Source organism: Neophocaena asiaeorientalis, unplaced genomic scaffold (genome assembly GCF_003031525.2).
Source record: "Neophocaena asiaeorientalis asiaeorientalis breed wild unplaced genomic scaffold, Neophocaena_asiaeorientalis_V1.1 scaffold123, whole genome shotgun sequence".
NCBI classification, from domain to species: Eukaryota; Metazoa; Chordata; class Mammalia; order Artiodactyla; family Phocoenidae; genus Neophocaena; species Neophocaena asiaeorientalis.
The window spans coordinates 4,536,601-4,549,687 of NW_020173666.1; the positions used below are offsets into that span (position 1 = coordinate 4,536,601).

The 13,087-nt window shown below is 40.2% G+C and overlaps 1 protein-coding gene across 3 annotated transcripts in view; it reads left to right on the forward strand.

Moving 5' to 3' along the window:
- SASH1 (SAM and SH3 domain containing 1) overlaps positions 1-13,087 on the forward strand; it is an 856,260-nt gene that overhangs the window by 793,400 nt on the left and 49,773 nt on the right. For all 3 annotated transcript variants that reach the window (XM_024747973.1, XM_024747972.1, XM_024747974.1), the window contains one exon: positions 1,331-1,432. In XM_024747973.1, the coding sequence (XP_024603741.1) occupies positions 1,331-1,432 (102 nt within the window). The remainder of the gene's footprint in view (positions 1-1,330; positions 1,433-13,087) is intronic.

Consider the following 13,087-nt stretch of genomic DNA (forward strand, 5'->3'; position numbering starts at 1 on the left):
CTAATATACTAGAAAGATTAAAATAATATTAAGCACCTGCATAGCAAAAGTTCAAATACCTGGAGTTGATGTGAACTTTGAGCTCTCTTTTATCTGAAACCACGAGGGTGATAATAATACCATCATAAAAAGTCTGTTGCATGGGTACAGGATACTAAGAGCTTTGCTGCGTTATCTTACTTTATTCTGGTAATAGTCCTGTGATATAGTTGATTGTCATCCCGTTTTCCAGGTGAAGGAACTGAGGCACAGAGAGGTTAAGTAATTTGCCCAAGGGCTTCCAGTTATTTGGGAGCCCTTACCTGTTAATAATACTATCTGCCTCCCCCTTGTCCATTTCCTGTCACAAGTATGCACAGAAAAGAACTTCATAGTAGAAATAATGCTTTGGAAAGTTGCTTTTTCCTAGAGGACTGGCATTGCCACGTCCACACAGCTCCGGTGGAAAAGGACGGTCCTGGCACCATCTCCTGGGCTGTCAGGTCAGATTGTATCTGCTTTTTGGTGTCTTGATTCATGGAACATGATTTGATCGATGTCTTAACTTCATATCTAAAAACTGTTTTTTAACAGAATTTATGCTGGGACAACTTATTTGTATTACACACAGAGTTAAATTTTTATGTGTTTTATGAAAACACACCTGGAACTTCTCACATTGGCCATTCTGAAAGATCTTGCATCTAATTCTGCTAGGTTAAATTTGTTAATTTTCTATAATATTTCATTTTGTCCTTCTGTGTTTTTCAAAAAGTAGAAACCTAGTTTTTAAGCCCAAACTTTAAATGTCTCTGAACATATTCTAGATATCTAACTGCTATTTTCCTCTCATCCATAGGCTCCCCAATAAATCCCATAACATTTGTTAGGTGATAACGTTGAACTGGTAACATGAGGCAGCCTAGAGCAAAACAAGCAAGCGATTGTTAAAAATCAGTTTCAGGCTTCTACCTCTGTTTTACTAAAATGTCCTTAGTCTACACATTTTGTCTTCCACAAAGAGAGGTAACCCAAAGGTCAAGCTACAGACAATTTCTGTTATCGAACTTATAATTGAACTGAGAAAGGTGTTTTGATGTTGGAAGATGTTGGAGAAGGAAAATCAAGGTTCTTTTTGGAACACAGAACACAGAGAGTCTGCTGTGTCTCTTGGTTTGATTTAGGTGAAAACCTGCAGGGGAGGACGTGTTTCTCCTTTCATTTGGGTGACCCTTGTCTTTGGCTGCACCAACAGTGGTGCGAAGAAGGTGCCCAAAGGATTCATTCTGCTGCTTGGTAGACAGCCTTGGCCATCATTTCCATTTCAATCTTCCATTTCCTCTTGTTGCAGCTCAAGGAGTATGAGGCCCAGCACCGGCAGTCAGCTGCCTTGGACCCTGCTGACTGGCCAGACGGTTCTTACCCACCATTCGATGGCTCATCAAACTGCAATGTAAGTTTGCTGTCTCTTTGAGCATCTTAACCACTCCTACTAAAAAGGGACAGCCTACACAATTTGAGCCTTTAGACTTCTTTTTGCAGGAACCAACTCCCACCTGGATCTGGAAAGAGGCGTCTCTTCCGACGTGTTATTCTTTTCTTTACTTGGTAGCTGGGACAGCGCTATTCATGCTGTTTTTGTGTGTTTTTTTTTTAAATAGAAGTAAAGTAGACACAACTTAAAATTTATCATTATAAGCATTTTAAGTGTTCAATTCAGTGGCCTTAAGTACATACACTTTGCTGTACAACCATCTTCACAACCCACTTCCTGAACTTCTCCATCATCTGAAACAGATATTCCATAACCATTAAACAATAACTCTCCATTCTCTCCTCACCTTCCCCAACTCCTGGCAACCAGAGTTTGCTTCCTGTCTCTATGAATTTGACTAGTCCAGGTACTTTATATAAGTAAAATCATGCAATATTTTTCCTTCTGTGTCCGGTTTACTGCACTTAGCACCATGTTTTCAAGGCTCGTCCACGTCACAGCTGTACTAGAACTTCATTCCTTCTTATGGATGAACAGTACCCCACTGCACATATATACCACATTCTGTTTAATTATTCACCTGTCGATAGACACTTGGGTGTTTCTCCCTTTTGGCTATTGTCAATATTGCTGTTATGAACATTGGTATACAAGTGTCTGTTTGAATCCTTGCTGTCAAATCCTTTCCGTATATACGTAGGAGTAGAATTTCTGGATTATACGGTAATTCTACGTTTTAACTTTTTGAGGAGCTGCTGTATGGTTTTCCACAGTGGCTATACCATTTTACATTCCTGACAGCTGCGTGAAAGTTCCAATTTCTCTGCTTCCTCACTGACACTTGTGATTTTCCCATTTTTGATACGTCATCCTAATGGGTATAAAATGATATCATTGTGGTTTAGATTTGATTTCTCTAGTGTCTGATGATGTTTAGCATCTTTTTATGTGCTTGGCCATTTTTATACATGCCTCAGAGAAGTGTTTATCCAAGTTATTTGCCCATTGTTGAATTGGGTTTTTTGTTTTGTTGCTGGTTGTTGAGTTGTAGGAGTTCTTTATAGAGTCTGGATATTAATCCTGTATCAGGTACATGACTTGTAAATATTTTCTCCCATTCTATGAGTTGCCTTTTTACTCTCTTGATAGCGTCCTTTGAGGCAGGAAAGTTTTTAATTTTGAAGTCCAATTTACATTCGTTTTTGGTGTCATAACTAAGAAATCATTGCCATGTCCATTGTCGTGAAGATTTTCTCCTATATTTTCTTTTAAGAGTTTATAGTTTTATCTTTTAAGTTTAGGTCTATGACCCATTTTAAGTTAATGTTTGTATATAATATAACATATGGGTCCAACCTCATTCTTTTGTGGGTAGATACCTTGTTTTCCCAGAACCACTTGTTGAAAAGACTGTCCTTTCCCCCATTGAATGGTCTTAGCACCCTTTTTGAAAATTAATTGACCATATATGTGAGGGTTTATTTCTGGGCTCTCTTATTTTATTTCTTTGGTTTATATGTCTTTCCTTTGCAGGCATCATACTGTTTTGATTAAGATAGCTTATAGTAAGGTTTGAAATTGGGAAATGTGAGCCCTGCAACTTGGTTCTTCTTTTTCAGATTGTTTTAGCTATTAAGGTCCCTTGAGATTCCATATGAATTTTAGGATGGGTCTTTCTGTTTCTGTGAAAAGTGCCATGAGATTTTGATAGGGATTTTATTGGACCTGTAGATTGATTTGGGTAGTATTGTCATCTTAACATGAAGTCTTCCGATCCGTGAACACAGCTATTCTTCCATTTATTTATGTCTTCTTGAATTTCTTTCAGCATTGTTTTGTAGTTTTCAGTGTACAAGTCTTGTCTCCTTGGTTACGTTTAATTTTAAGTATTTTATTCTTTTTGATGCTATTATAAAATGAAATTGTTTACTTAATTTCCTTTTTGAATTTTTTATTACCAGTATATAAAGATGGAACTGATTTTCCTGTGTTGATTTTGTATCCTGCTACTTTGCTGAATTTCTTTATTATCTCTAACAGATGTGTGTGTGTGGGGGGGGTGGGGGGGGTGTAAAATCTTTAGCGTTTTCTACCTAAAGACCATGTCACCTGTGAATAGAGGCAATTTTTCTTCTTCTTTTCCAGTTTTGATACCTTGTATTATTCATGCTATTTTAATGTGACCAAAACATTGCTTCTCAGGAGTTCCACCAAGATCATAGGAAGTAGAATTCCAGAATTTCAGATAGACGTTTCATGGTGCTATCATCAAAGTGCATCGAGTGAGAATGGAGGGAGTTAATCTTTTTCATCTATTATTCAATTTTTTTTTTTTTTTTGGTTTTCAAGATTTTGTTTATTTGAGTAATTTGTTGCTAGTATGCATTTTGGCTTTTTGAGATAACCATTCAGACAGGTGTGGGACAATATCTCATGATTTTGATTTTTACTTCCCTAATGATAAGTGTTGTTGAGCATCTTTTCACGTGCCTGTTGGTCATCTGTACTTCTTCAGAAAAATGTCTTTTCAGGTCCTATGCCTATTATTCAATTTTTTTTTTTTTTTGGTTTTCAAGATTTTGTTTATTTGAGTAATTTGTAGCTACTATGCAGTTGTTTTGTTTGTTAGGTCCTCTCTTCCTTAAAGTCTGGAAGCAACTCTACCTCCATTTCTTTAGACTCTTGTTTCCTCTTGTCAGTGCTCCATACAGCCAGTCATCTTTCCAAAACGTACCTCTCTTCTTACATTCATGTGTTTCAGAAAAGCCTGATGGTTTTCCAGTTTTACAAGATAAATTCCAAACTTCCTGGCACACTCAAGACCCTCTGTGATCTGACCTTAATCAATTTCTCTACTCGCATCTGTCACCCCTTGCTCCAGTAGGTCTCCACTCCATCCGCATTGGACCCTGAATGCCTTACTGATCATACCTTGTAATTTCACACTCTCTGCTTTAATTTCTGCATTTCCTCTACCTAAAATGTCTTCCTGCAAATTTTTCCAGGTAAAAATCTATGCATCTTTCAAGGTGAAGTCCAACTGCCACCTCCTCTGAAACTTTAGCATCCTCAAGTGTATTTTTATAGCTTCCTGTTCTGTGCTTTGTTAAACTAGCTTGCTACATGAAACCTAACAGTTATCCTGGAGTATCAGAATTAATTGTATGTATTTCAACCTGCATGGAAATTGTGAGCTCCTTGAGCAAGAAAGGCAGCTGTATTATCTTTGCGTCTCCAGTGAGTGCCTAACTCAGTGTCCAGCTTATGTAGCCTGCTTGAGAAATATTCAGTCAACAAACTTGTATTTGAATGGTCATCCTTCCTGGCTGCTTTAAGAGCATGTTTTATGTCTTGAGACTATAGACTCAGTCTTTACACTTCTTTGCATCTAAGTAACAAATGATGGCATATCATTAGTAAACATAACCCTCCCACTACCTCCTTGTCCCTGATTTCCTGAATCAAACACCAGATTCCATTGCAGCTAAAACAAACAAACAAATAAACAAAAAACCCAAAGGATTATTAATTTGAAAGCTCTGCTTGGTTTGCTTTTGTGTGGAGGGGACTGATATTATATTATTTATAATAATAAATGTGTCATATGCTAGCCAGCAGCATGTCCTGGGACTGAGGTAATCAAAGGAACCATGTCCATGGTTTTCACTGTGCCTTTTGGGGTCTCTTATCCCCTAGTTCTAACATAATATAAATGTAAATCATGAATCCAAAGAATCGTGAAGAATAAATATCGTAACTCAGGACTGATGTGATTCAAACCCAACTCGGGGGAGAGCACATAGCCTCAGTTGTCCATAGTGGGTCTTTTAGTGTCCGTCTCACTGGATACTGTCCCGATTAATAGCATCTGAGTCAAGGGAGAGGTTACAAGACTATCCATTCAGAGAAACAGTCCTGTACTAAAACCTCACATACTTAGATGGTAAGGAGAGAGGCTTATCTCATTTAGGAAAAAGTTACTATAAATAGAGCACTGTAGACGTTTTGAACAAGCTGCTAAGAAAGTATTATATTAAGTATTGGTTTGTTGAACCCCTTTCAGAGGGTAAATCACAACCATCACCTTGATATCAGCTGACAGAATGAAATGGGTACTTCTTAAAAGTTGGGCATTCGTTCTCTTGAGCATTTCTTTGTTCTTTAGGAGGCATCTGTGGAGGCTCTGCAGAGAGCTTGCTATGTGCTAGGCTTCATGCTAGGTATCCAGGTTACAAAGGTGAAGGAGAGAGAGAGGCCCTGCCCCAGTGGAGTTTACCCTGCAGTGCAGAGGTTAAAATTCGCCTCACATGTGCTCACACAGACTCACGTACATGATTACATTATTAACTCCTTACAAACTGTTTCTTCATAGACGGCTCAAAAATAAACTCAGCCTTTCCTAGTTGGAGGGAGGGCCAGGGGTACGATACGCTCCTTCCACTTCCAGCACAATTTCCCAGAAGCTCTAGAACGACTTGTCTTTTTGCTGAAAGATGTAGGTGAAGACAGTCTAGTCAGCAGTGGGGAGAGTTTTCTGAAGAAAGGCTGTTTACTCTGTGTAGTTTGCTCGCCGCCTTTGTGCAAACAACCCACACCCATGTTCAGTCACGCTGTTCATTACTTCATGCTAATGAACCGTTGGCACCGAAGTTTGCTTGTACTTGATTGTGATCCCGATGTACGTGACACTTGCCCTTCTCACCCTGACTTTAGTCTGTCCCATGTTTTCCTGGAGACTCAGCAAGAAACTCCATCCAGAATATTCCTTCTTACGGATGCTCCATTTGCCTACTAGCTGGGTAATTTATTTCAGATAATTCCCACTGTGTCCTACTCCAGCTGCCTTGGGTTTGGTGCTTTGATTATCTTTTGTGCGAGGGCCAGGGCTTTTCAGCTTTCTATCGATTCTTTTCTATACTGAGATGCAAATAGCCCACTGGCCATAGTGGGGAATGCCCAGGCCATGAAAGTTGCAGAGATCATAGGGCCTTTGTCACCGGACCTCAATGCCTATATTGATGCCTGTCGTGCTTTAGGGTTTCATTTGCATTGATTCATAGGCTTCCCCCACCCCCAGAACTGGCATTCGATAATTGCATGTTACTTCACAATAAATCCATATTCACATTCTCAGTTTCCAAGAGTATAAAGTACTAAAGATAGTTACCAGGGGAAGTGAAATATAGCTTTCTCTCTGCCAGAGGGGAATCTGTTCTCTGCCGTTTTTCATTAATAACAAACTTCTGTTGTGAGTGTTAGAGTTTTTAAAAAGAATTTCTGGTTGAGTACTTAACTGGATTCCTCGTTAAACATCTGAACGTTTATTTTAATATTTTTCATCTTATTTTAGTGACTTTTGTTTTCCTTCGCCTCCTGCAGGGGAAAGGTTGTAAGAGTTCTCATTTTAAGCTTTCAGCTTTGTGCATTGAGGTTCAGTTTACCTTCTGATTAAGAAAATGTTTAAAGAAATTGTGCTATCTTACTGGGGTTTAAAGTTGTTTTACTCAAGGCGTGCATTTTAGTAAATCATAGTTTTTGTTTTTACAAAAGTGATAGGCAAGAGTTGGTGATCTGTACCTGAAATACTTGCAGTGAACTCTCTTGCCGAAAAATGTCAAATTGTAAATTATTTGATTATGATGCTATTCAAATTATTTTTTTAAATATATAATATATGAAGAAATAGTAAAGCAACAACAAGGACAGTAAAGCACCAGAGCTCTTAAGAGTCCATTGCAGACATCCAGTTTGGTCGCATTCAATTGTTTCACTTCATACAAACTGTGTTCCAGAAAAAGTTGGAATTATGTTTCTGTATCTGGAGCTCCTTACCAGGGTGAAGCAACTATGGTGAAATGTTTTGTGAAGTGAATTATTTTGTAAATCAAGTCATCGTTTCATAATTGATCACTTTTACATTTGGGGAAACTTAGAGTTGGGAAATATTTGTGCAAAGAGTGCTATGTTATCACTGTGGTGTTATAATAATACCTTACATCCGTATGTGCATCTCCGCATAACCTTTCATTCCAATTCTGAATATAGCTTTGCCACTAACCTGGGGAGCCAGGTGGTTGAACTGTGTCCAGATTTGGGGTAACAAACACACAACATCAGGTGGTCATTTCTTCCACTTTTTACAAAATACTATTTTAAGTGTTTCCCTGATTGAGGACTTTCAAGGTCACAACTAAAATATCCCCATATTGTTGGCATGATGCAAGACTGTTAAATCTTTTGGGGGCTTTCTAAAATTATAAACCATAAACTTGGCCCTCACCAGCAGATGGTTTTTACTGAAGCTTTTCAGAGTCATTTCACCTACCTCAATTACAGCCATTGTCGTCCAACCAGAAGATTCAGGTCTGTTGTTTTGGAAGAAGAGGTTGCTATAGCCTTAGTCTAATCTAGAACTTTCTAAAAGATAGTGTGCTGAAGGCCAGGAGACCATTCCACAGAGTTACTTTTTTTAGTGGTTCTTGGGGCGAATGGCCTAATTTCTATTACGGCCAAAGAAAAAGATGGACGATTTAATCATTTAATACAGAATGTGGTCAGAGAACAGAGCTCATGCTCATGGGGTGTTCCTTTCGGGGGCAGAACGATGCTTCTGCTTATCCAAGAGATGTCTGTAAATGCAAGGTGCTCTTTTTAGGGTCCAGGACTCTGGGTTGAACCAGATCTTTTAAAACTTGGCTATTCTTAAATATAATTAATAAAGTGAAAATAATTCTTATTTTGAAGAGGTTTCTTTTACTAGGGTGAACTTCTAGACAATGCCTATAAGTTAAAATTTATCAGAAGTTTTATTTTTATATTGCAAAGGTGTTAAAGGAAGATAGAAACCAATATTATTAGCTTTGTTGTTTGGGGAAACCTGATTCCCAAACAACATTGTCATTTTTTTAATGGCAATACATGATGAATTTACAGAATTGTCTTCCACCTATAGATAGTACCAGCGATTTTTTAAAAACAAGATTTTCATATTTTTGCTGACTTTGAGTAAATATCTATTGGATGCATAAACTGTGTGAGGATTCACATAGACCTTAGTATTAAAGTTGACATTATAAGTCCAGTAAAGGTATCTTTATGTAAATGGTTGGCCTTCTTTCTACTGTCTTTCTGCTCTTATATTGTTGGTTTTATAAGGAAATTTAAGAGAGAATAGATTCCAAGCATTAAAATAACTTACTGTTTGCTTTTAACTGTGTTGACATGTTTTCGTTGAATCTCTCTTCCTAAAGGATTTGTTTTCTTTAACAACATACGGGTTTCAGCTGAAAAGGGTTCTCACTGGCAAGGTACGTTTTGATTTGTGGCTAGAAAATGGTTCTGCTTGTTGTAGCTTTAATTCTTATACTCGCTAGCCTTAAATACAGCATGGTTGGATGTGTGCTTTGACTCTTTATTTCTTGAACAGAGGAAGAGCTTTACTCAACTCATTTGACTTCTTTTTTTTAAATTAATTAATTTATTTATTTGGCTGCGTTGGGTCTTCGTTTCTGTGCGAGGGCTTTCTCTAGTTGCGGCGAGCGGGGGCCACTCTTCATCGCGGTGCACCGGCCTCTCACTGTCGCGGCTTCTCCTATTGCGGAGCACAGGCTCCAGATGCGCAGGCTCAGTAGTTGTGGCTCACGGGCCCAGTTGCTCCGAGGCATGTGGGATCTGCCCAGACCAGGGCTCGAACCCGTGTCCCCTAGCATTGGCAGGCGGACTCTCAACCACTGCGCCACCAGGGAAGCCCAACTCATTTGACTTCTAATTTGACCAGGAGAAAGAGCAGAAGTATGGCCTAGCGGTAATTTGCCAGAGAGCTTTTTTACCCTCTTTGCTTGGGCTAGCATGTTCATGCCATGCTATGTTACACTGTGTCAAAAAAAGGAGCACTTTTCTAAATCTTTCTAAATATAACTATGGCAAAGATAACTTCTATTGATTCAGGTCTTTTAATGTGTACTTGAAGCCTTGAGATGATTATTCAGACTTTCATAGACACCTTCTACAAATTTCTTTTTTATTTGGCTGGGTGGGAAGAGGAAGCAATATTCCTCTTAATTTTAACAAATGTAATTTTGAAATGAAAATGATAGTAAAATAGAGACATTAAAATTCTCTTTAGAAGAGTAGACGTAATGATTCTTTTTTTTATAAATTTATTTATTTATTTTTGGCTGTGTTGGGTCTTCGTTTCTGTGCGAGGGCTTTCTCTAGTTGCGGCAAGCGGGGGCCACTCTTCATCGCGATGTGCGGGCCTCTCACTGTCGCAGCCTCTCTTGTTGCCGAGCACAAGCTCCAGACGCGCAGGCTCAGTAGTTGTGGCTCACGGGCCTAGTTGCTCCGTGGCATGTGGGATCTTCCCAGACCAGGGCTCAAACCCGTGTCCCCTGCATTGGCAGGCAGATTCTCAACCACTGTGCCACCAGGGAAGCCCCGTAATGATTCTTTATACCTGTAGCTTATGGAGAGACTAGAGACAAAATCAGTCCATTGAAATAACATGTGTCACAAAGTCTTGTGAGAAAGATGACTTTTGCTCTCACTGGACATAAGCTGACCAAGAACCACTGCTTAGATGACTTCTTGTCATTTATTCCACACCACCCTCTCTCCCCAGCCTTGTCCCTGGGAGAAGGGCCAAAGTTTGAGGCGTGTGTTTGCTGTGAGTCCCTTGAGATCATCATCTTTAAACAAAGTTAGACAGGAAGGAGGCTCTGGCCTCGGGAAAGCCAGGCGTTTGCCCGGTGAGGGGGCTGGTTTAAGCTCACAGATGTGAGTCAGACCTTGGGTCCAGATCCCAACTCTGCCACCTATTAGCTCCGCATCTGAGGGCAAGTTGTTTCATCTCTTTGTGCCTCAAAACTTGGGCTGAGGGCTTCCCTGGTGGCGCAGTGGTTGAGAGTCTGCCTGCCGATGCAGGGGACACAGGTTCGTGCCCCGGTCCGGGAAGATCCCACGTGCCGCGGAGCGGCTGGGCCCGTGAGCCATGGCCGCTGAGCCTGCGTGTCCGGAGCCTGTGCTCCGCCATGGGAGAGGCCACAACAGTGAGAGGCCCGCGTACCGCAAAAAAAAAAAACACCTTGGGCCGAGTGTATCTACCTCACATGGGTGTTGCAAGGATTAAATGGCACCAAGTAAATACCCAATGAACGCCAGCCTCTATTGCTTTATGTGACGATCTTCTACCTCGCCATTAACTGTCATTCTTAAAATACTGGAGTTCCTGTCAAAAGTTTTATTTTTGTACATGCCATTAACATGGCAGCAGCGCTTCTGCTTTTGCGTATTACGGCAGACAGACTGGAGTTGTCAGAACAAGCTTAATGTAAATAGCGTGTGTTTAATTGGTTATGGTTTTACCAAACACATAATCAGTTTATTTTCTGGTTCAGAACGTGTAAGTGTCTGTGGGCTTAGGAACGGGTCCGGTATGATTTCGGTAACATATGTGGCCTTAGGATTACTGTTTGGGAAAAATAAACACTAGTTGTATTGAAATTATCTAGGGCCATATAGTGACAGTGAGGCCGTCTCATCGAGCCTGTGGGTGTGCGCTTCCATGCCTATTACGTTGGGGGGTGCTCTTACAGCAGGCCCGGAAATAGTTGGAAATTTGGCTCTTTGCACCTGGCAAACCAGCCAGGTATCAGTACACGTCTATCTTCACTGGTTTGTATGGTCACAGGGAGTTGAGGATGCTGCCTGCACACCCTCCTCAACACATCAAGGGCCACGTGAACAAAAGTAAATAACGACAAAATATCCAGATACAATATAATCTGAGGGTTATGTAACCTACTGTTATCATTTTAAAATTTAAGTTAGTTTTCTTTTGTTGTTGTTTTTTTTTTTTTTTTTTTTTTTTTTTTTTTGAACGACACGAACCCGTGTCCCCTGCATCGGCAGGCGGACTCCCAACCACAGTGCCACCAGGGAAGCCCCTGTTCTTTCTTTTCTTTTTCTATTTTTTTTTTTTTTTTAAGATTTTACTGTCACCCTCAGCTTCATCTTTCTTTCTTTCTTTTTAAAATTTTTTTGGCCCCACTGTGTGGCTTGTGAGATCTTAGTTCCCTGACCAGGGAATGAACCTGGGCCCTCGGCAGAGAGAGTGTGGAGTCCTAACCACTGGACTGCCAGGGACTTCCCTGTTGTTTCTTTTATTAGGTCAAACCACGTGAACTGGAAATATTAGCTTTTGACCTTAAAAATAGCAATCTCATTTGTCCAACCTAATACGTAAATACCAAACAAGATCTACAACATGTACCCTAGCTAGCTGATTATATCTAAATACAGATATTTGTAATATAATATGGGTTAAGGATTGGCATTTAGATTTGCAATGCCAATTTCTTACTTCACTTTTGGGATGAACCTTAGGGAGCTTGGGGTAAGAGAGGATTTCCATTACTTGTTTAATGATAGTGATTCATCACATGTTAATTCCTCATTAAATCATTTGCCCTGGTACCAAATCTTATATAATGGATGGGTTGGAGAGAGACCCAGGTCCTATCATGGTTCATGGGTCAGATCCAGACTGAGGGCCGCTTCCAGCCTAAGCCAACTTACTGAAGTCATGGACTGCCCATCACTTGTTCAGAGTCCATTTGAACTGTAAGTCAGTATATCAGAACTCTTAGAACTATACCCAGTCATCAAGGACATTCATCTAGAAAGCAATATTTATTTTTATTTTTTTAAATTTTTTTTGCTGTATGCGGGCCTCTCACTGTTGTGGCATCTCCCGTTGCGGAGCACAGGCTCTGGACGCGCAGGTTCAGCGGCCGTGGCTCATGGACCCAGCCGCTCTGCGGCATGTGGGATCTTCCCGGACCGGGGCACGAACCCGTGTCAGCTGCAACGGCAGGCGGACTCTCAACCACTGCGCCACCAGGGAAGCCCTAGAAAGCACTATTTTAACACAACCAAATTCTAATTCAAATTCTAATTATTCACAGAATAATTTCTGTAGAAATATCCCTTTATTCTCTGCTCTGTCCCTTTTCCTTTCCCTCTTTGTATCACACCCTCTCTCATCCCTGGTTGATTGTACTATTACTAGTATAATTATAATAACATTACATAATTAGTTCCTACAAGGACACTTCTTGCCCTGTGCTTTTTGAGCCAGAGTGTAGGTGAAAGAATGCTATCTTGAACATTCTTTTACTCATTCATTGTGCAGACATTACTGAGTGCCGACTATATGTCAGTCCCTACACACAGGAGTTTATATTTGAGAAGAACAGACAGACAAGTGGATAGCATGGTTGGGGCCTTAATTGGAATATTTCTACCGAGTGTGTGAAATATGCACAGAAAGTCCATGAAGCCCCAGTGAGGAGAGTGTGGAAAGGCCAGTGAAGGTGACTGAAACTGAGCAAGGGTTCCCCAGGAGGAGGAGGAGAAACCTGTTAGGTAGACGGAGCAGCAAGGCCAGTGGCTTAGGTGAATAGGTGGGTGAATCTTCAGACTTGGGTCATACAAGAAAATGGACTTAAATAATAAAGTTTTTCTCAGTATCAATATTTTGACTAATATGGTATTGCTTCTTTTCTTTGCTCATTCTTATTTATAAATTGGCTCTCTAATAGGTGGTTCGGTTCC